We start from the raw sequence: 23,097 nt of genomic DNA on the forward strand, positions 1-23,097 counted from the left end.
AAAACTGCATTTAGTCAAAATCTCAGCCACAGTGAGTTATAAATAACAGTAACTGATATCTTAAAGTAGGAGAATGATACAAAATGCCAAATTTGAAAGAAAACCTACAAAAAATGATGGCGTTCTCTGCTGCTAAGGGGATCAGTGCCTATGAACTTCAGAGTAGCAGACTCTCAGCTTCTTTTCAATACCTCATGATTAGATGATGAGTTCTTGATTATGATCAAAAGAAGCATGACCAGCAGGTAGAAAGAGGCGATCCTGCTCCTCTACTCAGCTCTTGCGAGACCCCACATTTGGAGCACTGTGTACAGTTCTGGTGTCCTCAACATAACGACATGGAGCTGTTGGAGCAAGTCCAGAGGAGGGCCACAAGGACGATCAGGGGACTGCAGCACCTCCCATATGAAGACAGGCTGAGGAAGCTGGGGCTCTTCAGCCTGGAGAAAAGAAGGCTGCATGGAGACCTCCTAGCAGCCTTCCAGTATCTGAAGGGGGCCTATAGGGATGCTGGGGAAGGACTCTTCATCAGGGACTGTAGTGACAGGACAAGGGGGAATGGGTTTAAACATAAACAGGGGAAGTTCAGGTTAGATATAAGGAAGACGTTTTTTATTGCGAGGGTAGTGAAACACTACAGGCTGCCTACAAAAGTGGTAAAAGCTCCACCCTGGCAGTGTTCAAGGCCAGGCTGAACAGAGCCTTGGGCAATATGGTGTAGTACAAGGGGTCCCTGCCCATGGCGGGGTGGGGGGTGGGGGGAACTACATGGTCTTACGGTCCTTTCCAACACTAACTATTCTATGATTCTATGCCATATGTTTGCTTAGTTTTTCTGCAGCCCTTAAATCAGGTTTTCATGCTGTCTGCCCCCCATCCCTAAAAGCTGTAGACTGAGAAAAACAGAGAGCGAAGTCATTCAGGTGGATTTATCACACATCACGCTGCATGCGAAATGTTTGTGAAAGCAACACATATACTAGTTGAGGCTGTACGGGCTCTGTAGCTCCTCTCTTTCCAAAGCCTTATGACTGCCAAGGCACCTTCATCAGAATCTCTTCAGGAATAAGGGGGAGAGAACAACAATCTACTCATTAAGTAACTGGCAAGACTTACTAGGTTACTATTAAGTTTAATGACTACTGCCAAAATGCCATTTCATAAACCAGCTTTGTTTCCAGCAACTAAATTTCATCCCTGAACTTGAACATAATGAAATTAGGGTTTGGGTGTTTTCTGAAAAGATTATTACCGAACAGCTGAATAGCTCCTGAAGAGCCTTGAGAAGGACTCTGGAGCTGCTAATCACTGCTGTAATATAAGAAATATTTTCTTATTAAAAACTAAGGATTAACACTGTGGCTCCAAGTCACCTGATGCTTTTATCAACATATCTAAAGTTAAAGAAAATAAAAAAATATTTTTATACTATTAATTTACTTTGAACCTGACTAAACTAGATATTTTACAATCTGAAACACCACCACTCCTTAATGCACATAAGTTAGCCATTAAATGCAGAACCTCTACAGCAAGGAACTAAATTTATTACAGAATTACCAGAATGGAATAAGTGCCTTGAATTATTTATTTTCCACTAACCATTCAAAGAGATGAGAACTTGAATGAGGCAATAAGTGAACCCATGGTTTATAAATGAAGTATATAGCATTAAGCCATAATTCATGGCATACTGTAATCTCAGAAATAAAAGACAGTTTGGTAACAACTAAAACGACAGGAAGAGGGCAAAGGGATGCTCATAGTGAAAGAAAATTCGGTTTCATGTTATCTGTTAAAGCAGAATTAGAAAAAATATAGTGAAAATATCAGTTCCAGGATAAAGAAAAAGTTTGCTGTGTGAATTATCTTTTTTTTCTCTCACAAGCACAGTAAAGGTTTCGTAGTGATGATAATCACAACCAAAAATTCACCTTCGTATTTGCTGATCAACAAAAGGTTTTGCTTTGTAACGAAAAACCCCAAACAAATAGACAACCATCTCCAAGGCCTGACCCTAAGTTCTCTTCGCACCTGTAACGCCTGAGCCCCAGTCACAACCACAGCTCTTGTTCTTTCCAAGATCGATACTGGGATCAGGGCATAGCATGAAGAGTAACATCAGAAACGAACACCAGCAGTAAACTCCAGCGGGTGAACGACCTCCCCGCACCATGCGACTGGACACCGCCAAATCACCTGTACTACAACCCCAACAACAACGCTGCGCACCGTGCATCCAGAAGAACAGCTTACGAGCAGGCAGCTGGAGGAGGCTGAACGGAACCGCACCGGGCCGGGCCGGGCCGTCAGCTCCACCGTTCGCCGGGAGCCCATCCCCACAAACACACACCCCGGGCACTGTAGCCTCGTTACCTGAAAATCCCCCAAATGCCCGAAACATCGACACGGCTCCGGAGCTCAGCACAGATGATGCACAGGGCACTCGCACGGGAACCGCAGCGGGGACCCGCACCCGCTGGGGGCGGCTTGTCTTCCCTCTCTCCCCGGGCACCTGCACCCCCGCCACCCCTGGTGACAAAGGGGTTCCCACTGACCTTTCTGCTGCCGAAAGGACTGGATGGAGCCCGAGTGGTGAACCATCTTGACGGAGCGCAGCACCAGCCCGCCCGCTCCGGGAGGGGCGGGAACCCAGCGGCGCGGCCTGGCCCGCCCCGGCCCAGCTCGGCACGCCCTGGCCCGCAGCTCTCAGCGCCGCCGTTGCTCTGGCAACAGGCGGAGCGGAGCGGCCCCGCCCGCCGCACAGCGGAGGCCAAGTAAATGCCTCCTGTAGCAGCCCGGCGGGGAGGCAGTAATTCGGGGGCGAGAGACGTGTTCGGAGCCGGCGCTGCCTGCACCTCGCAGGGAACGGGAGTTCAGCCGGCTTCGGCCGCCCTCGCTGCACCGCGGAGCGGGGACCGACGCGGTCCCTTTGGGCAGGAGTAGTCCGCGCGGCCCCTGTGAGGGGAGCGAAGCCCCTGGCACCCGCCTGGGAGGCCAGTTTGTCGCTCCCTGTGACCCTGGGGCTCTCTCAAAGACATCAGTTACCCGGTGTTACGGGGGAGCTGAAGGGAAGCCGAGTATAACCGCACCTCCTTTACGCAGCAAGATAGGCGTTGGGCGATAAGTTTGTATTTCAGCCTCTCCGTCCCAGTTTCACCATAAGCCTGTGTTGCATCACCAGCTTTTTTTTTTTTCATTATTATGTTATACAACTTACAGTCTTATTCTGACTGAAGATAGCACTAAACTGCACATTCAAAGCCTGATGTGACCCATTTCTGTGCTATTCGAGTTATAATTTCCCTTTTCTCCACAGTGTATGCCAAGACGCTCATTCCAGATAATATATTCAGATTGGTAAGGCTTTAATTTCTTTCCCTGTTTCTCCCTCTGTTCACATTATTTCTCTCTGGAATCTAAGTATCATTCAGTTCCTGTACAATGTTTTGGTTTTAATTTTTCTACTGCAGCAGTCTGTTTTCCCAATCCTCCTAAATTCAGTCAATCCAATATTCCAGCCTGCAGCTCGCACTAACTCCTCTCTTCCATTTAGGGATACATATATTATTTACTCTACAGAAGTCTATTGAGTCAGCTATTGTAACCCTTGCAGCTAGTGGCAAAATCCGTATCATTCCTTAAAAGTCTGTGGTTCTATTTATGTGCTAGAAGATGTACTAGAGATTTCCTTTGACAGTAAAGCAAAGCAAGAACTTTCTTGTAGTTGACTGGGGCTTGCAGCATACTGTCTGCTTTAAAAGACACATGATTACCACGCCTTGCTACAGGCTAGTCTGTACTAGGAAGCAGTACTACTTTGACTGTGTTAGTTTACTTAAATAATGACAATGAATACACTTTTTATCATATAAGGATGGTTTTCCATTATGACAACACACTAAACAGGTGTATATAAACCAATACATCCATACATGGGCTCTTAGATAAGGAAAATAAAAATTGCATCCTAATGGGGGAGGTGTTCTCCAGCACTTCTCTCTAGAGTGTGCCAGACATCACTCTCACATAAAGAGCAGCTGACACATCCAGCTATTACCATAAAGGAACAAAATAACTTAACCTCCTCAGGCTAGCTGACCAAATTTGGGTTTGGAGCATCTGCAGAAGCCTTGTTGTCAGTTAGTTTAGGAAAAGATGCAGAAGTTATGATGCTGTGAAGACATTATCCTACTCATTTGTTAGGCTCCAGTGGCTTTCTACACACTGAGGCATTCCTCTGCACTTCTGCAATTTAGGAAAACCTGCTGGGAACAGATCTTTCCTGCTGAGAGACAGCACTATAGATGTTGCATGGCAGAATAATGCAAGTGGAGACCAGCCAGGTTGGCTCTTGTTGATCAACAAATGCTGGAAACCCAGGAGCAAGCCAAAAGAAGAGGTAGAATCAAGTCCTTGTTTTTTAGTTGCAAGCTTTAATGTAGATGTTAGAATGGATAAGTGGGGATTAAAACAAATCTATACCCAGGAGCTGAGAGACACCAGGGAGAAAAAAAGCAAGTATAATACAAACTATCAGCTGAGGGGTTAATAATCATGCAAACAGCAAGTGTAGTTCTTTCACTGTAGTGGCCTAAACCTTTGTAAGGTTCTAGGCCAGAGCGATTTCTCTGAGAGACCCTGTCTGACACTTTTGACTTGTAGATGAACATGATGTTGCCTTTCTTACTAGAAGAAAACAAGAGAGGACCATTATTTGCTTTCTTATGGTAATAATCAATAAAATGCAGAGGAGAAGAAAAGATGCTGATAACTAAAACTACAGCCTAAAGAGGTTACCTCACACACACTTGGAAAAGAGCTTGTCAGCTGCCTGGTACTCAGGGCCAGCCATCTGATTTCTGATCCACAGTCCTCTATGAAAAGTTATCTAATTCCTGAATTGAAACAGATTTATCTGACCCTGTTAATGCACAGAATGATGGGGAGAGAAAGGCAAGCTGAGGTAGTGCTTAGAAACCCAGAAGAAAATTTAAATTCTGAGTACAGAAATGAGGTGGGTTTTTTTTACCTGCTTCTTAATAATAAAAATCTATTTCTGGCAGTAGACATGCACTGTCGAATGAATACTCTGTCTTTTGAAATCATTGGTTATATTAAGCTAAGTCTCGCATTATCTCTCTCTAACATTTTATAAATCTTTTCTAAAATAGATCAAAACTCTGGACGTAGTGAAGAGATCAGGATCAAACTAGACTTAACGCTTGTATCTCTACAAGTCAACAGAACCCAAATCATAACTCAAAAGTTTGAGGCTGATGTAGCTGCCCGTCTTCCTGATTTCTTGCTCAGGTTTGAGGCATTCTACAACTACCTGAAAGGAGGATGGAGCCAGGTGGCTGGTCCCTTTTCCCAAGTAACAAGTGATAGGACAAAAGGTAACAGCATCAAACTGCACCAGGGTGGGTTTAGACAGAGTATTAAAAAAGATTTCTTTCTCAAGAGAGTGTTCAGGCATTGGAACAGGCTGCCCAGGGCAGTGGTGGAGTCACCTTCCTTGAAGTGTTCACAAACTGTGCAGACGACGCCCTCAGTGACATGGTTTTGTGATGGCCTTGGCAGTGCTGAGAAACAGTTGGCCTTGATGATCTTAAAGGTCTTTTTCAACCTAGTTGATTCTGTGGTTCTATGATTTAGTTTTGACATGAAGATTAACTCTATTTGATAGGCACACCTTTTTCATGAGATATCTTCTAATCTCTCCTAACAAAGACTAAGATCTACTATTTTGGTCTTGCTTCATCATAATATGTGTAGCTCTATGTGTATCTGTGTTGCAATCTGAAAACATTTGGCCTGAGAAGAACAGGAGGGCTGAGTCTCCATATTTGCTTTCCATCAGGGAGCTGTTTTGCTATTAAAACAGGCTATGAGAGACTGATGTTTTAAATTTAATTTTGTACTTCCATGGCACTTTTCAGAAAGTCACATGAAGTAGAACCTTAAATTAAAACCTGATTAGCCGGTGATAAGTGGCAGATATCAATTATTTTCTTAAGAAGTATAGCCATCTCAAAAGTTAATTATAGCCAGCTGTTAACTACTTCCTGGAAAGAAAACTAAACTTACTCCAAAAGAAACTCATGAGGTGCAATGAGTGCAAAATTCTGCACCTGAAAATACCCTGTACATCAACTCAGGCTGAGCAGCAGCTCTGATGGGAAGGACCTGAAGGTTATGGGAAACACTAGCTTGAACAGCAGCCAGCTGTGCACTTGTACCACAAATAAGGCTAACACTAGGAGAAATATAGCCAGCAGTTTAAAGGGTTATTACTCCCCTTCATTTGGCATGACTGCAGCTGCACCTGCAATTCCCTGTCTAGCTTTCCCACTTCACATCCTCTGCATTCAGCAAAGATGTTGGAAAACTGGAGAAGGTCCAAAGCAGGGCTATCCAAAGATGGACAGGGGTCTACAGTGTGTAAACTGTGAGAAGTTAAACAAAATGGGTTTATTTAATCTGAAAAATAAACTAAGGAGTCCCAGCAGCCTCCAATTACTTGAAAGTCACTTACAAAGATGGCAATACCAAGCTCTTTTTAGTGCTAAAAGATCAGATTAGTGGCAACAGACACACATGATATACGAGCATATGAGGTTCAGCTTGAACACTACGTTTGTACAACATTGGTAATGTACCATCAGAATAGCTTACTCATAAAATAGTAAAACAACTATCCTTGAAGGTTTTCAAAACTTGCCTTGGCCACACTGCGCCTGACCCAGTTTGGTGACGGCAATGATAAAGCTTCATAACAGGAGGCTGGATTAGATGACCTTCAGTGGTGATAATAGAGGATGTAAAGCAAATGCAAAGGAGTTGGAACAAGGAAGTAGACACATTTTGTATCAATTTTTATGCAGTACGTTTAAACAGTATATAAAAAAAAATGTTTATAGAATTGTCAAGTCCATCTCTTTCAAGGAGGGCAGCTCTGTACTATTTAAAGCCCTGCAGTGCAAAATTAGTCTTGTTCAATATATGCAGCAAAATTGTTTACAAATGGTCTGATCTTACTGAAAACAATGGGAGTTTTGCCATAGGCAGTAGAACAAGGGGGAGACTCTTTGTTAGCTCTAATAAAACTGTCAGTCTTTATGGAGAAGGTCTAGAAAGCAGATTATGGAGCATGCTAAAATGTGTAGATGGATGGCAAGGGGGTTGGAACTAGATGATCTTAAGGTCCTTTCCAACCCTAACTATTCTATGATTCTGTGAATTGAAAAATTGAACATTTCTATAAGTAATTTACTTCGTGTTGCTGCGACACTAACCCTTGAAATCTCACTGATTCCTGTATTTTAATACATCATTTCTATGGTAATTTAAGAGACCTTTTCTCTCTGGCTAGATAGAATTTTCTTGCATTCACGGAACTGACTATGTTTTCTGAATGATGTAAAGTGTTCAGGCCTTGATTCTGTAGCCAATATAATTTCATGCGCACTTTTAAGTTTGTGGTTTATAGATTCACATTTGCATCCTAATCATTTCCTGAATAGAGTTACTTTTCCAGTTTTGGCCTCCACTTGTCCAGCTAACACAACAAACAAAAAGAAACTTACATTGCATATGTTTACAAAAATTTTATTTCCTATAGCAAAGCAGCGCAGTTTTATTCAAAACTGTCTGGGTCAATATGCCAAAGTAGAATTACTTTGGATTTTAGAATTACAAGGAGTTTAGCATTATTGTGCCATGTATACACTAGGATCCTTGGAACAACCCTATACAGAAGTGTAAGGATAGTGAAATGTTGGTTTGCTAAGAAATCCTTCTACAATCGTAATAAGAGACTATAAAGAAAGCACTAATGTCAAGTAACAGGTGAAGAGGGAAAAGCAGAATTGTAACAGCAGCATCCAATACACACATGTATCCAAATATTCCAGGTAAGCAACCTTCTATATAGTCATATTTTTCTTTTCTATTAGACATCTCAGTTTTCTTACTTCACATTTTATCTGAAGCAAACAAGGAAGATTATTGCTATCCAACTCTGCAGTACCAACTACCAAACTACTGCAATTTTTACTGCAATAATTTTCTTTCTGATTAGCGGCCTAATTTGTCAAGTAAAGAAGAAAATAATCAGACCAAAAAATAAAATCACTATCAACAAGGAAATTGCCTATTATCTACTTTACATTTCTATGGTATGGACTCATTCTGCATATCTGTGCATTTCTTCTCTAGTACCATGTGCTCAGCACAGGAGCCTCAACAGTGACAGTAGTAGAAACCTTTAGAAAAAAGACATTAACATAGTCCTTAGCTGAAGAGTCTACATTTACATTTTTAGAAAAGAAGTTATCATTTAAACATTTGTTCCTAGATTTCCTATTGTTTCTGGGGTCATCAGCTTCTTGGTTTAGAGATTAAGTCTCCAGTATTGCTCAGTGCATTTCTGACAGCCAATTCTTTCATCACCTCCAGGCTCATTCTGTTGAGAACCTCTTAGTTTTTACTGGTTTGATTTTTTTGGCCACCTACTTGCTCTTTTTCCCAGCTACAACTTTTCACTCCTTCTCCCCCTCCTCCAAAAAAGCCAAAAGGCACTTTACAAATTACTAAAAAGAGCAGCAAGCAAAGGCAAAACAGAAGAGGAAGGAGCATGGTTTATGGACATAGCCAGTAGTCTAGTATATAAAACCTATACTTGCACTAAGCTATTTCCACACGCATCAAAACAGAAACAGTATGGCAACAGTATATGAGCTTGATATGTTACTTGCACATGAGGAAGATGTAAAATCAACTGATGTGGTTCATTCAGGAAAGACAGTCTATCCTGCTATACATTTCTTTACAGAACTTGGTCAGCATGGTCCAACTCCCCAGCTGAAAATCCTAGGATTACAGTAATACGAACAAAATAGTTCAACAAAACCATTAGGATATCCTCTTCGCAGCAGCTAGTACAGTGATGTAATGTTATATGCATAGCATATGCATAGCAATATTAGACTTTTCCTTTCCAACCTGTGTAAAACACAAGTTCAGTGACAGTCATTTTAAATATATCTCCCAGCATGCCTGCATTTCTTGTCAGCTAATGTGCCATTTTCCAAAGCAGGAGGAGCTAATGAGAATTTCTTCAAAGATGACAATTTCTTCATTGCAGCATCATCATAACAGGGTGTTTAAATCAGTGTCTTCACAGAAATTGCTCTCTTCAACATCATGCTCACAAGCAGCTTTGTCCTTATTTCCTGTTACACTACTAGATCGATCGTGGCTGCAAAACCCCACACCAGGTACTATATCCTCATTCCAGTTCTCCACAACAAGCGTGGCATTTATTTTCTCTGTCAGCATCATCTGGGAGTGGAATGCTGATAAACACATGAACTGCAAGCCCACGCACATTTACCATGTATCAATCACCTCCCATCATTTTGGGAGAAACATACTGAGGTGGGTTATCCCATCCCACAGAGTTATGCATTCCACCACCACTGAACTTGCCTGCTTGGCTTTGCCACGTAAACTCCCACAACATTCGTGCCTCCTAGCATTAGTGCTAGAGACAATGTTTCGCAGAGAAATTACCCTGGTGCCATCTGGCCTAGCAATCTTACATTCTGACCTTGGAAGAACTGTACCATTACACAGCAAGATAAGCAACAGTAATATTGCAGATGCTTTTTTATAAAGCTGATTTTGCTCAGTGTACGTAAATCACATCCAAGTGCAATAATGTGGTCTTTAAACAAAAAAACAAACAAACAAACAAAAATGCTTTCTTTTTAGCTCCAAAGTACAATGCTTTGTTGCATAACCGTGTATTTTATGGAGCTCTTCAAAATACCAAAGACTGATGGAAAAGTGGGGTAAGATTTTTCAAACGTAACATATTTGTGATCACAAATTGCTTTTAATTTGGTCATGATTAAGGAAAATCCCTGAAAATTTCAAATAATTATAAAAAAAGCTTGCATATTTCTGTTTTAAAAAGTCATGAAGAAAAAATGTTTCATAATTTAAAAACTATGTTGTTGAATTTACAACTCAGAAAGTCAAAGTAATGCAGTAGTTCATGGCAGCTGAGGAAAAATTAGACATCAGGGAGTAGATGATGGGAGAGTAGCACTTTCTTTGCCTATGAACACCACATTGATTTAATGCCTCTGTCATAAGGTCGAGTCAAATCAGCTGTGAAAGTTCTCAATGGTGTATTTTAAAAGATCTCTAGATTATGCTTTGTTCCTATGCACACGCAGATAGTATATTAGTCTGTAAAAACATGGATTAGCCTCACCAGATATATTTATTTTTACGCTTGTTACATGAGCCAAGTAAACTCACTGCAGACAGGATATTTGTACATTACTCGTATCCTGCACAAAGAGTAATTACATGCCAAATACTAGAAGAAAAAAATAATCGCTTGGAACATGTAATACGTATTGTTAAAGAATAATAAAAAGGAGTATGAATACCATACTGGCCATGGTGGGGGGTTTTGAACTAGGTGATCTTAAGTTTTCCAACCTAACTAGCCAGGATCCTATGAATACTGGGCTTGAGGGCTGTTCATGAGACACACCTGCAAAATCAGGGTTAACAAAACAATTTTTTTTTTCCCCCCTCCTACTCCTTTTCCAATTTAAATTCTTCTTTCAGTTTCAGGCAGCCTTGTATTTCTCTAGTTTTCTTATCCTGAATCTTTTGCATTTAAAACATGTCATAAATTGAAAAAGTGAGTTGTGTATGGCCACAGAAACAATACAAAACCATAGTTGGCTTCATAGACTTTTAGGTATAATTTTCTAAGTAATTATAGTGAAATAAAGGTTTACTTCTCTGAGGAGGTCATTTCTAGCTCAACTTTCTCCGTTTTCCTCCTAAGTGGAAACTGGAGATGATGTCAAAGTCTGTAGATACCAGCACAAAAGATAATTTTTATTTTTGTAGGTTTTTTTGTTTTGTTTTTTCCTTGAGAGAAAAGTGACATGTTTATTTTAGCTTTTTATGGTAGATGGAAGGGCATAGAACATTTTTAACACAATGTTCTATAGACAAAGCAAATAGTAAGCAAAGAATTTGTTCTGCCTCCCTTCCTTTCACATCTCTCGTATGAGGCATCTCTGCAAGAAACATGACACAATTTTATTTAGCTGTGGGGTGAGAATGCAAAGGAATACATACAGGTACTATCTATATGTAGTCTATAGACTTTATATAGGATGTAAAATAGCAAAGGCATTACCCTCAGGCTCCTGGGGATTAGTACGGAGACCATCTTGCTGCCGGGGGAAACAAGACTTTCAAATTCCATCTGACTTCAACAGAGAAATGGGGATAATGGGTACTTCTTCCTAAACCCACTTTCTAGTCTGCATTGCTAAATCTATTGGGAAATTTGTTACCATACTGTTTAATAGTTACTAGCTCTTGAGGTGATAATGGGTTGACAGAGAAGTGCAAGAATATCTAAGAGGTTTGGCGTTCAAGATGAGGATAAAAGTTCGAAATTCTTTTATCTGCAGTAGGAGTGATTGCTTATTTCCATTTCAATTAGCACAAATGACAATGTTCTACATAAATCTACAAATAATTAAAAGTATCATCTGTTTAAATTCAGGCCAAATTTTCCATCTTGCTTCATCCCACTGGCTACGTTCATGCATCCTACCTTGTGGTCCTCAATTAACAGAAAGCTGGAATCGTTCAGTGTAATATCTTCAGTTTAAATACAGCAGGTTATTTACCTTTAAGTTGGTAGGAAAATTTGGAGCTCCCTATTTCCAAATCCATTTTTAAAAGGCTTTCATGTGAAATAAATTTAATAGCTGTTCAATACTCAATTCTAAACAACCTGAAAAAAAGGCTGATTATTTTCAGTCAAAGTGGAATTGCACACAATGGGATTGCATTTTACAACATTAATAAGATGGTTGTAAATTAAGATAATAATAGCATAGTCACAGACACAGCTTTCCGAGTTTGCTTTTTCTGTATTAGGCAGGATTTTAGCCATTCAAAATCTTTAGAAAATGCTTTGTAATGTCAATATTCATGACTATTGTGCTAATATGGAATTATACTGATTAATTACACAGCACTTCATTGTTTTCAGTAAGTTATTTATGCTAGTTACTCTGAAAATGTATTTTTGTAAATTAAACTCTTTTTAAAACGCTCATCTGTAAGAGTAGCAGTTTTGCTTGCCAACTTTATTTGCAGGCATGTAAACCAGATATTTGGTAGTGCATGCTAGTAATCAGTTCTACTTCTATGATCACTACAAAACTTAAAAAAAAAAATAATCAGTAAATGCCTACTTCTTGCTTGCATATAACATTTTGATTTGACATGCTCTAAAGCACTACATCTCCACAGCCTGTTGAATGATGTTCAATGGTTTGTACAGCTCTTCAAGTGAGTGTTGTTCCCAACTATTATTGTTGCAAAAGTAATGTGAACTGACTGACTGTGCTGTATCTTATTTCAGCATCATTTAGAACCATACAGATGAAGTAGCTGTCAAGAGCAGAAAATTATTTGTCTGTCTCAACGCACCCAAGGCAAAATCTGCAAACTGTTTTCACATACTCATTTGAACTTCTCATTTGTAAAACACATAAAAAAAACTGTACACTTGAAATCTGTAGATTACATTTCCCTCTGTGAACTTTTGTATGTCGTTGTCCAAACCCAAGGACGGCAGTTTCTCAAAATGAAAATGCCAGTTCACCTCAGTCTGTCACATGCTTCTTTGTTTCACTATTTATCTCAAAAGTACATACTGCCAGTGCTGCAGAAGAGCTTGACGACTTTATGATGTGCACTCAGAAGTTTAAAAGCAGTGCAAAACATTTATTTTAAATTAATATTGGAGCACTCTTCTCTCCTTTATTGATTTAGAAGTGTAAAGAAATCATATTCCACAAAGACTGTGTAACTAGCCAGCAAGTTTGTTAACAACACCAAGCTGTGCCCCTCTACTGTGCTCTTAGTGAAACCCCCCTTGCAGTCCTGTGACCAGCTCTAGGGCAACAGCACAAGAGGGATGTGGAGCAGTTAGAGCGAGTCCAGAGGAGGCCATGGAGATGCTGCAAGGGCTGGAGCAGCTCTGCTCTGGAGACAGGCTGACGGAGCTGGGCTTGTCCAGCCTGGAGAAGAAAAGGCTCCTTAAGGGGAGACCTTAAAGCAGCTTCTAAGTGCCTAAAGGGGCCATAGGATATCTGGAGAGGGACTTTTTACAGGGGTGTATAGTGACAGGACAAGGGGGGCTTTTAACTGACAGAGGGAAGACTGAAATGAGATCTCAGGAAGGAGTTCTTCCCTGTGAGGGTGGTCAGGCGCTGGCACAGGTTGCCCAGAGAAGCTGTGGCTGTCCCCCCCACGGCAGTGTTCAAGGGCAGGTTGGACAGGGCTTGGGGGAACCTGGTGTAGTGGAAGGTGGCCCTGCCTGTGGCAGGGGGTTGGAACTGGATGAGCTTTCAGGTCCCTCCAACCTTATCCTGGTTCTATGACAAGTTGCACAGTTGCAAGCATACACTGTGTCACTGTTCCCCAAAACAGTATAGCAAAATACTCAAGGATAGGTTCCCAATACAACATATGTAGAGAAAAAGAGGATAACCTGACAAATGTGCTGCTTCCCTCAACCTGTATGCACATGGGAGAAGCCAGCAGATAGGTAGGTGTCAGCCATTTTACCATCTATTTTAAGCTTCAGAGAAGCAGCATTTTATTTTTAACTACTTCAGCAAAATGTTTTGCTACATTACTGTCATAATCTAAGTTTGTAGCTCAGTTAACCAGTGTGACTGAAGCAAGATGTACTGGAACCTGAGACGACAAGTGGTGATAATGCTTATTGGAGAGGAAGCATGACCACTGCAAACTGAAGGGATATTTTAAGGGAGATAGGGCATGTCATTAGCAATTTTAACTTTAAACAAATACCCCACATTAAAAAAACCATGTTTTCCATGTTGCTGCTGTTAATGGTCTTACGAATCAAATAAAAGTCAATTCAACAATTTTGCGAAGTGAGAAACTATGCCTGCAAAACCCATAGTCGGTAGCAGCTTAGAGGAATCCATCACCTCAGCCTGGATAGAATAACTCAGGCTGCCTCTGCAAATTGTCAGCAAGTTGAGCTCTGTGTATACACCTGTTTACACAAATAAATACATGCAAATATACGTACAGGTATTTCCCATTACTTTTTCAAGGAAAAGAATCACAGAAACATATCAGGCTTTAGTAGAGTGTGCTATAGGGTATAGTGGGGGATTGTGTAAAGAGTTAAGGTTCTTTTGGGAAAGGCAGGTGGAGATGAGGAAGGGAGAAGGATGAAAAATAAAATTCATGCTTTTTTCTGACCACTCTGCCAATTCTTAATCACCAAGTATAACACACTGTGAGTCATGGAGCTGACACAAATCCATACCTTTTTATAAACATACATATATGTGTGAGTACATATAGGAAGGGACGTGAAAGCTCATCCAGTTCCAACCCCCTGACACGGACAGGGGCACCTTCCACTAGACTTGGTTGCTCCAGGCCCTGTCCAACCTGGCCTTGAACACTGCCAGGGATGGGGCAGCCACAGTTTCTCTGGGCAGCCTGCGCCAGTGCCTCACCACCCTAAAATGGTGGAGTTAGAAGAATAAGATTGCCAGAGCTGCTCCGTTAACCACAGCCTGCTTCCACCTTATGTCCAGCAGCCCTGAGCAGCATGATGTGGGTGATTCAGTGCTATGCACCAAAGGTCTACAAACCAGAGTAAATAATCCCATCCCAGCCCACAGGTGCAACAGTTTAATTGCTTATATTTTTAACCCCCAGCTTTGAAGACAACAATAACAGCTTATTAAGAGACAAGTGCTTTTTATTTGTTTTAATTCATCGATATCACTATTCAAAGTTATCCATGACTATTTTTAGTTATATTTGCATTGTAACAGTGACATCCACTGGCCAATGTAAATAGCGCCAGGTTATTTTGCACTTAGTAGTACTTAGTCGTTAAATTGATGGGGACTTTGAATACCTAAATAGCTTTATTTAAGATTAGAGTAAATAAAAATGAATGTTCGTTGTCCAGTGAGATGCTGAATATATTAGAGATTATGGTAATGTAACATCACGCTTTTTACATTTAGGCCCAGTCTCCTCAGGTTCGAAGATAAAACAAAAATTTAAAAACCTAAAATAAATATGCAAAAAACCCCAAATCAAACATAACAACAAAATAAAACTAGTCTGAAAAGCAACATTCATTACAAAATATAGTAATGGTAAGCAGATACTTATTCTGAAGACATCTATTCTATGATTCATTGATTTGCTTTTTAGTCATTCAGTCTCCAAGAAAATAATAAAGTAGAACTTTTTGGCATTCTGGAATTGAACTAAATTCTGGATATTGAAAAAAAAAAAACAGATTCCTTTCTGACTAGGGCAAATTTATACCAGTGATAATCATATCATAATAATATAATAGTACTAGCACATAACTATGCAAGAATACTAGTATGGTAAGCAACAGCAGGAAAAAATCATGTATCTGTAGTAGAGAGGGTGAGGAGCAGAGGAAATAGAACCTGCTAAAGATCAGCTGATGCTTTAAGCTTAGGAGGTTGCAAGACAAGCAACTATTAAGAAAGCTAGAAGTAAATTGTGTAAGAAATCAGGTTAAATGTAAAACGTAGAGACAATAAAGATTATAAATTTATGTCCTGTTTGCTGGTGGCTCATGGAAGACTTAAATGTAAAAACACCAGTTAAAAAATATGCTTAAACCAAATGTATAGATGTATTCATGTTCTGAGCAAAATGCTTCAGGACCTGAATAAGTTAAGAGAACTAATGTAGCTTCACAAATAGTGTTGTCAAGAATGGTTTAATGCTTTTCACTGTTCCTGTAAAAAATTATGTCTCTGTCATCCTTTTTTTTTTTTTTTTCCTTCTCCCCGAAGCAAAATCACTGTATACTCTCTGTAAACTGTCTATCCTGTTAGGAAGGTACACAAATAAAGACAATCCCTATTGCTACAAACATTGTGTATCTGGACCTCTTCCTTGGACTTAAAAAGGGAGGACCACCATGGTGACATGTGGCAGAAAAAATGGTAATAACATAAATCAGTCAATCTTGGTGTGGATTAATGGTTCCATAGGAAAGGAGTTGCAATGGGGAAACTCTTTAGACTGCAAAAAGAAGCCTTTGCTCACAGAAAAGAGCAGCAGATGGAAGCGGGAGGTGAACAAGGGATGTGGGCTTGGATGGCTGAACCTTTTCCCTAACTTTCACTTCTGTCCTTCTGTTAGTATTGAAGAAATGAAATGTGAAAAACAAATGCTCAGATGTGGTGGGAGGAAAATGCTCACTCATCCTTCCCTGCAACCACTGTCTCTTTGAATACAAGGCACTTTTCATTTTTATACCACTGCTTTTGTCTGAAATGCAGATCTTGGAAGAGGCATTAGGAAGAGAAAGCATGTTGCAGCTTCCTAAAGACCCTTAGATTTATTTCAGATAAGTCAATTATTTATCTATTTGTGCCGTGGAGTCCTCCTTTCAGTATAAACAGACTCAGGTATGAGTGATAAAAATAAGATGATCCCATTCCCAGGGAACAGTGGACAGCTACTGCTCTTCCTCCTTTCCAGGGATAACTCACACTCCCTCTGTGCTCATGCAGCTTTATCAGCTCAGCACCTAGAGCATTTCGTGCACAGAGATCGAGAGCAGGTAAGACACAGGACTTTGAAACAGCTCTCAAAGTATATTGACATAGCCTCCCTTACAAGCCTGGAAGGAGACGACTACACGTATGCCACAGGGGTAGCATGGACACAGATTTTCCCACTTCTAGGTGGGCTCAGATTTGACTGTTGCTTGCAGAAGGCAGAGGGGCTGGTAGGAACTACTCCACCCTCCACAAAGGAACCTTGTTTCTGCTTTCCTACCTGACCTTGTTTAAAAAACATACTGAACTGTTCACTGTTACTGGTTTTGGTTTTCAACTGCAGCTTTGTATTTTGAAAGAGATAGTAGTAGGTGAAGATCTCAGGGGCTTTGGTTTGTTCGCTGGGGGGTTTTGGGGGGTTTTGGTTGGTTGATTTTGTTTTGTGTTTTGTTTCGTTTTGTTGCTTTGTTTTTTTTTTTTGAAACAGAAGCTGCTGAAACCAGGCATCACAGGCAAGAGGAATAAAACTAATCCAGTGCCAAGTCATTGCAGAGAACAATTTAAAAACCACATACCATCATGATCCATGAGTTTTGTCTGCTAGGGATCAACAGTGCTAAGGTTATCTCTGTAAAGACCTGGAGCATAAGTCTAATGAGGAAGGGCTGAGGGAACTGGGGTTGTTTAGTCTGGAGAAGAGAAGGCTCATGGGGACCTTATTGCTCTCTGCAACTACCTGAAAGGAGAATGGAGCGAGGAGGGGGCTGGTCTCTTTTCCCAAGTAACAAGTGATGGTAATGGCCTCAAGCTGCGCCAGGGGAGGTTTAGACTGGATATTAGGAACAATTTCTTCAGAGTGAGGGCGGTTCAAAAACCACCTGGAAGTGTTCAAAAACATGTAGATGAGGCCCTCAGTGACATGGTTTAGTGGTGGCCTTGGCAGTGCGGGGGTAAAGGTTGAACTTGATGATTGTAAAGGTCTTTTTAAACTGAAACTATTTTATGATTCTATTTTAACAAGCAACGGAGTGAGGGACATACAAGATACTAAGATTATAATTTTCAAAGAAACTCAAATGGTTCATTTCTGTGCATTTCTTGCCCTGTACCCACACCTGGGCATTCAGTCCCAGGTTTTCTTCCCCTTTTTCTTTGGTTATTAATGGAGCTACATCTATCAGCACCAAACAGCCATGAGTCTCACGATGGTTGCTCTTCTAGAAGGTAAAAGAAATAATTCAAATCTCTGTTCTGCCCAAGCCCATTTTGCACTAATTAAATATTTATGTGACCACACGAGAAGGTATTTGATGGCATGTGATTTCAGCTGTGTGAAAACTGCTGCTATAATAAACACTTAATAATTTATAGGAATCAATGCCTCCTATAACAGGACAGAAAAACAAAACATCTAGTAGACAGAAGACACCTGGAATCTGTGAGGTTTGCACTCTGCTATATGCTCTGAGATGTAGCACTTAATGAATCTTTTAATCAGGGTTATTCTCCTCCTATCACAGACAGCTACAACAGGTTCTATATTTTTCTCTTCCCAGCCCATGATCTACACAACTGCTTTGCTGAAGCACTGTTCGGAGAGCAAAAGAAAAGTAAATTACCTAAATATCATTTGTAATTACTAGCAGAAGTTGATTACGCACTCACTGACAAGCAAACACATGCAAATCCCATATATCCTGTAAATCCAGGGAATTGAGGCAGATTCTAAATACACACGTTATTTAAAATGTGAAAGAAAATAAAGGTAGGATGTGGAAACTGTATGACATTAAATAGAAAAAAGTATGAAGAAGAAACTAAATACATCAGAAAATAGACTTGAAAGCAACTGTTATATATATATATAAATGAAAGGCAGGTGATGAAGCTTTTTATAGACTTTATTGCCCTCTATATGCTTAATATTTTGAGTAATTGGAAAACACGGCATAATCTGATTATTGAAACAAAGCCATTAGCTCCTTTGTGAAGAGTGCATAAGGTCAAAACTCCTTTGAAAGACTAGAGCAATACAAAAAGGACAAGGAGTTTTCATAAATTGTGGTTTCATAAACTCAAACCCACTTCATAAGAAGGACAATAAGGAAAAACTGCAGTAAGGACAAAGGTTTACATTGAGGTTATACAGAACTACTTGAACATCTACAATGCCAGTATCTAAAGACAAAAAAAGTCAGACCTAAACTAAAAAAGGATTATATACAATTTAATTAGTGAAAGTCACCAGTAGCAGAGAAATGGAGTCATGTTCTTAGGCTTGATCTCTAGAGCTGAATTGGTATTGTACAAGAACAAAGTTCTGTCTTCCTTTATTCCACTACAGAAACTGATGAACAATAGTGAAAGTGGGAGAAAGAAAAGGATATTAGGGATCTAAAAATCTAACTGTGGAAATACATATAGTACTGGAGAATACCTTTCTTTCCCCTTACAAGTTTTCTGTGATGCCAAGTCAGCTATTTAAATCAACCTTCTATGCAGTTCCTAAAAGTAAGATGACATCTAACTCTATTTTCCAATTTCCATAATGAATATTCCATTTTTATCACAGCACAGACACTTTTCAATACAGTAGACTTTCTACGCTGCAGGTTCCCTTGTCCAGAAACAGAAGGCAACAATTCCAGAGTTTTTTTTTCTTGATACATTCTGGTATGCAGCTGCACCATCTCTAAATCCTTAAAAGGTTATGAAATTCATAGCACGATTGCATAAAAATGATAAAATTGTTCCTTTTGGTTTCTGCCAATCTTATTTATTTTTTTTTTAATACTTACTAAAATGTGTGTATCTAAAGCTGCTCCCAAACACTGGATCTTTATTTGTCATTAGTCAGATGAAGACAGTGTCGGGAAATGCAAGAACAGTTCGGTGTCTACTAGGAACTCTCAAAATTAACCACCTCAAAATTATTTACATTTGGAGAGAATAAAGGTGTATCAAATTACAAAACATCCTCCAAAAATATTTTTCTCCCTTGTTCCCCTACTCTTTAGTACATAAACGTGTTCAAAAAGGAGAAACAAAAGGCCTGGTATTGTAATCATGGGGTACAGATTGACTCACTGAGTGGGTCAATCCCACTGAAGAGTCAGCTCAAAGGAAAAATTAAAAGCCCATGGCTATCTGTATTAAAAACACACATTTACACAGACGGCATTTAAAGTGTTTGGGTTTTGTAATGTTTTCCACATAAAGATTTCAGTACTACAAAATCATTTAAAAGTCATTAATATGAGTCTTTCAGAGGCGTTTTCTAAACATTTACTCCAAGAGAAATGAGTACCATGGATTATGCTGTCAGTGTGAACAGACAGAAAGAAGACAAGGGGAATTTTCCTCCAAGGGAGATTTTTTCAGGACTGTATACATACATACACATGTGTGCACACAGCACGCATGTTTGAACATCGAATCATATAATCAGCTAGGTTGGAAAAGACCTTTAATATCATGAAGTCCAACTTTTACTGCAGGACTGCCAAGTCCACCACTAAACCATGTCACTGAGGGCCTTACCTACATGTTTTTGAGCACTTCTATGTAACGTTAGAAACTCAGGTGAACTTCCAGCAGAAGCAGTCAGGTTTATTAAAAGCACATGCTCTTTTACATGCTTTAGATTAATGAAACACATCATCATCCTAGCACGATGAAAGCTACAATCAAAGATACAACCTTAGCATGCTTTATTAGAATAAATGATACATTTTAGTTCCTTTAGAAATGTCATACTTCCCTAATTTCTGCAGCATTGGTATAAAGATCATCAAATTTAAGTCATTCTACATGGGGCAGAACAACGGCAGTAGGGCTGCTGGCATCCTGGCAAACCAGAAAGCCTGTGACATGAATTAGAATAAGAAACTATAATATTCTAAATACCGTGAGATTCTTTTCAGCCATACAAGTTTCACCTCTTTGTGTGAATCTGTAGAGGATCTGCCCAGGTGATACCGTCAAAACTGATGATGTCAAACAACAGAAAAGCAAAAGATGTTGTTTACTGTTATATATACCATTCTTGGTCTGGATACGCTACACTTCAGTTTTCAGTAAATCTTCCCACATGTTCATTTGGATAGTTTTTTACAAGCATTGAAACTAATTGAAGAGACTGATAATATCCATTATCACAATTACAACTTAATCTGAAAACAGACACCCAAAAGGAAAACTGAATCTATCCTCTGCACATAGGCTAATGGTATGAAAATGAAGAAATATGAAACCTACTTCTAGTAAAAGAAAAATTGTTTAAGTAATAAGTGAACTAATATTTGTTTCAGAATGAATTTCCAGGGAACAGTCTAAGTTCTAAAACTGGCTCACACAAGCCACTAGTTGTTAGAAATGAGCAAGACTGGCTGGAACAGCTAAATTACAACTATTTGAGAGTTATCTTGCCTGAAGGCCAAATGATTCCTATTCCTCTCCAATCAGCTAGATGGAAAATTGTGAGACTCTGGCTTCACAGGGAAGGAAGGGCTCTTCAGCATGCTTTTATGTTTTCCTCATGTTTACCATCACTTCAACAGTCTCCTTGGAAATAGAAGCACATTTTGATTTTACTTTATTTCCAAGTTCAATTGCACTTAAAGACAACTGTTGATCTTCTGTACCCTGTGTATGCTCTTTTTTGGTTGCACGATTGCCTGATCATAATTTTACTAGCCTCTGATTTATTTAGCCAATAAGCACATAAGGAAAGTTTTAGAGTTGCTTTCTGTCACAAAATTTACAGCAGCAGATCAAAATATCAAATGAAATGAACAGTTTTACCCTCGCTGGTGTTAGTGGAAAGCACCACATCCTCTTCATGGTTTTGCTGTGGGTAAAATTGCTGCCACTGGTTAGCAGGATACTTGGCTTGTCAACAACATATTTCCTTGTGGTATCCAATGTAGAAAGAGAAAATTCTAATTTCAATAACTGTAATTCAGCTTCTCAGGAGTCAAAAGATTAACTCCATCATTTTAAAATGTATGAAAGCATCAACTCCAGATGTAAGAAACAGACATCACCTTTGTGTATTTTCCAGTTCTGATTTCAAAACTAGTAAACTGACCTGTGTTACCTAAAGATGTCCAAAGGCCATTCACATGGGAGATCTGCCAGAAAGCTGTTTTTGTGCAGAAAGTTACTGAAAGAAAGTATTTTAGGTATATTAAAATAGCTTGCAAAACTATGTTTAAACTTTTCTGTCTTTTACCTTCCTAAGTAACACACTATTGCTCCATTATCCAGGAGATAGCACCACAGCATGGAAGAAAACTGCTCAGAATCTTTTCCCCAAAATTTCTCTCCATTTTACTATTTAGATAACAAAGATTTATTTATTCCTCACTGAATAAATTAAAGAGATAGCTTGCATCAGCACAACTCCTACAGACTCTTTGGATAGGACACAAAAAATAGCCGTTAGAAGTATTAACATTTAAATGTCATGACCTTATAGAAACAATCCTCAGAGGGGCCTTTGGAAAGAAGTCAGTAGGATAGGGTTCTGGAAGCTATTCCCAATACAATTGTTTGTTTCCCCAGTCAGCAGCAGTTCTTCATAGATTGCTTCACTAATAGCATTTGGGAAATGAAAAGATTTCATCTTAAATGCTCGTGCAAGAAACAATCTTAACAATGAACTTACGACAAATAATGTAAGTCAAAGGCCAAGTTTCATTCTAAGTGCTATATGCTTCTTAGGGAAAACATACCATAAAACCATCAACTTCATAGATGTCTTTCCAAGAGTACATGGAGAGTAAGAAAGGAAAAGGAGCCTATGAAGCATGACATACTGAAGGCTAAGTAATCTTTATTTAGTCAGATGTATCTCCTGGCTGTGTAGAAAACAAAGGAGTGCCAAAGCTTTTCTGCAGATATCTAAACAAAAATTCCCTAAATGAAATAATCTGGTAGCACAATGTATCTAGGAGAAATAGCTACTGGAAACTGTATTTCCGTTTCTCTGACACAAAGATACACTGAGGTCAAAGATGAACCTGGCTGAGCTGCACTTCTCAACCTGCAGAGATGAGATATGATTAGGGAGCTATATAAATCAGTTCAAGTAGAAATGACTCTTGGAAAGCATCAGTTCATAATACAGTCAATGCTGACTAGCTTCATGCAGCTAACTAGGGGTAGATAAGAGAGAACATCCTGTAGAGAAGAAATTAACATACTACTTTTATTTTAAAAAATCTTACAGAAAAGAAACAGCACTTGCTGTCCTCCTAAAGCAGTTAACTTGGCACAGGCACTCGGTAAATCCAAGCTTTTTTGGTAATTCATTTGAAAAGTAAACCCTAAGAAGGTGTTTGCTTATGCAGTTTCAGCACTGAATGGCATTTACTAGCGGCAATTAAATTCTGGACTCTCCTAACAAAATCTGCAC

At 39.5% G+C, this 23,097-nt stretch overlaps 1 protein-coding gene across 5 annotated transcripts in view; it reads right to left on the reverse strand.

Moving 5' to 3' along the window:
* ANO3 (anoctamin 3) overlaps positions 1-23,097 on the reverse strand; it is a 209,231-nt gene that overhangs the window by 129,515 nt on the left and 56,619 nt on the right. Inside the window, exon 1 of one of the 5 annotated variants that reach the window (XM_057414419.1) lies at positions 2,559-2,682. The exons of 2 other annotated variants lie outside the window; for them this stretch is intronic. Coding sequence is in view for 2 of the 3 variants with exons in the window: in XM_057414417.1 (XP_057270400.1) it covers positions 2,559-2,604 (46 nt within the window). In the remaining variant the exon portion in view is untranslated. 2 more of the 5 variants (XM_057414417.1, XM_057414418.1) reach the window with 2 other exon arrangements.

The sequence above is a fragment of the Pezoporus wallicus genome, unplaced genomic scaffold, assembly GCF_028554395.1.
Source record: "Pezoporus wallicus isolate ANWC-B61680 ecotype Strahan unplaced genomic scaffold, APGP_CSIRO_Pwel_v1 contig_5967, whole genome shotgun sequence".
Taxonomy (NCBI): Eukaryota; Metazoa; Chordata; class Aves; order Psittaciformes; family Psittacidae; genus Pezoporus; species Pezoporus wallicus.